General features: G+C 49.4%; 1 protein-coding gene across 1 annotated transcript; it reads left to right on the top strand.

The window, feature by feature from the left end:
- Positions 1 to 560: 560 nt before the first annotated feature.
- BLCAP (bladder cancer associated protein) lies at positions 561 to 1553 on the top strand. Its single transcript, XM_010017388.1, has one exon. It carries the CDS (start codon positions 633 to 635, stop codon positions 894 to 896), a length of 264 nt encoding a protein of 87 aa, XP_010015690.1. The 5' UTR covers positions 561 to 632; the 3' UTR covers positions 897 to 1553.
- Positions 1554 to 1559: the final 6 nt, after the last annotated feature.

Here is a 1559-nt window from a genome sequence, read left to right as displayed (position 1 = left end):
TGCTGAAAGACTTTATAAGGGGTATGTGCCTGGGGAGGAAGCAGTTTGTGCACTTCACACTTCCTAGATGCTTTTTACACTAATGCTGCCTTAACACTTCTTTGTAGCACCTCATAGTTTACCCCTCAGTTACATTGCTTTATACATCACTCAAGTCTTTGGATGGTCTTGAACAAATACAAGTGTAGGGCAGGTTGTGGTAGCTTGTTTTCTTTTCCATTTCCCCCTCTTCCTTTCTGTTCCTGCCCTATACTAAAGAAAAGGGTCTCAACTGTCAGCCTGGGTAAAAGCCTGAGAAATTAGCACACAGGGGATATGTTTCTACACCAGCAGCGTCTGGTGTAGAAACGTGTCTGTGTCTCCAGCTGAGTGGTTCAAAAAGCAGGAAACTTTCCACCAGCTCCAAGACACAACAGAATTTAGCACTGGGAGTTCCAGTATCAGCATATGATGCTTGGGAGGAAATGAAGTGTAGGAGAAGAATGTCTGTTGATTTTTTTTGTGCTGTATTTCTCTGACAGTCTGACATTTCCCCCCTCTGCAGAACAACCTGTCCATCAGAGGAGTTGCTGGAGACTGTTCTGGAGCACATCTGATCACTGCTGCCACAAGGCCCCAACCAGCCAGCCACAATGTACTGCCTTCAGTGGTTGCTGCCCGTCCTGCTCATACCCAAGCCCCTCAACCCAGCATTGTGGTTTAGTCACTCAATGTTCATGGGCTTCTACCTGCTCAGTTTTCTCCTGGAACGGAAACCGTGCACAATTTGTGCCTTGGTCTTCCTGGCAGCTCTATTCCTCATCTGCTACAGCTGCTGGGGGAACTGCTTCTTGTATCACTGCACAGGATCCCAGTTGCCGGAATCAGCTCACGATCCCAGCATTGTGGGCACTTAGAAAACGATCGTCTTCCAGTCTGCTGAGGGCTCTTGTTTTGCTTTTCAAAAGGGGTTAGGGCTAGGGAGGAGGGAGGGGGTGTTAGGCATGTGACTGGAGTAAAGACAGCCTGTTTCCTGTAACTGTGTATGGACTGGAGTGGTAAATTCCTCCCACTCTGCCTGTGAAATTCAACTTGTTTACTGTGTGAACTCTGGCAGCACCACCTGCTTTTTTAGAAGCAGATATCTTTTTTTCCTTTCCTTCCCATATCACTGGGAAGGGACACCAGCCCCTCCTGACTGAGCACTGGTGCAGGACCGAGCTGCTGGCCTCTGCCCAGCTGTGTGCAGTGGTGCAGTTGTGTGTCACTCACTTGTCTGCGTTAGGCCATGGTGGTCTAACTCAGGGCTCTCGACCCCCTGATTCTGCTCAAGTAGCTACAAGATTCTCTCCATCTTTGTGGGGAGCCAGTCTTCCCATCTTGCTGCTGCAGGGCAAGCTCAACAGCTCACAGATGCACTTGGCCAAAAGCTGCTGGAGCCAGAGGCAGTTGAGTCACCTCCTCCTGCTCAGCCTGCCAAAGAGATGCATGCACTGCCGAGGTGCTTTCTGAACTACTTACGCTCCAAGATCATAGCCTGAAAGCCTCAGTTATGCTGCTGCTTTTATAAAGCCTCACAG

The sequence above is a fragment of the Nestor notabilis genome, unplaced genomic scaffold (genome assembly GCF_000696875.1).
Source record: "Nestor notabilis isolate BGI_N333 unplaced genomic scaffold, ASM69687v1 scaffold19106, whole genome shotgun sequence".
Classification (NCBI taxonomy): Eukaryota; Metazoa; Chordata; class Aves; order Psittaciformes; family Psittacidae; genus Nestor; species Nestor notabilis.
Note: the sequence above shows the minus strand (reverse complement) of the source record. Positions and strands in the feature narration are given on the sequence as shown.

Excerpts from the sequence above, each read along its gene's own strand:
- BLCAP (XM_010017388.1), top strand. The coding sequence starts at position 633 with ATGTACTGCCTTCAGTGGTTGCTGCCCGTCCTGCTCATACCCAAGCCC.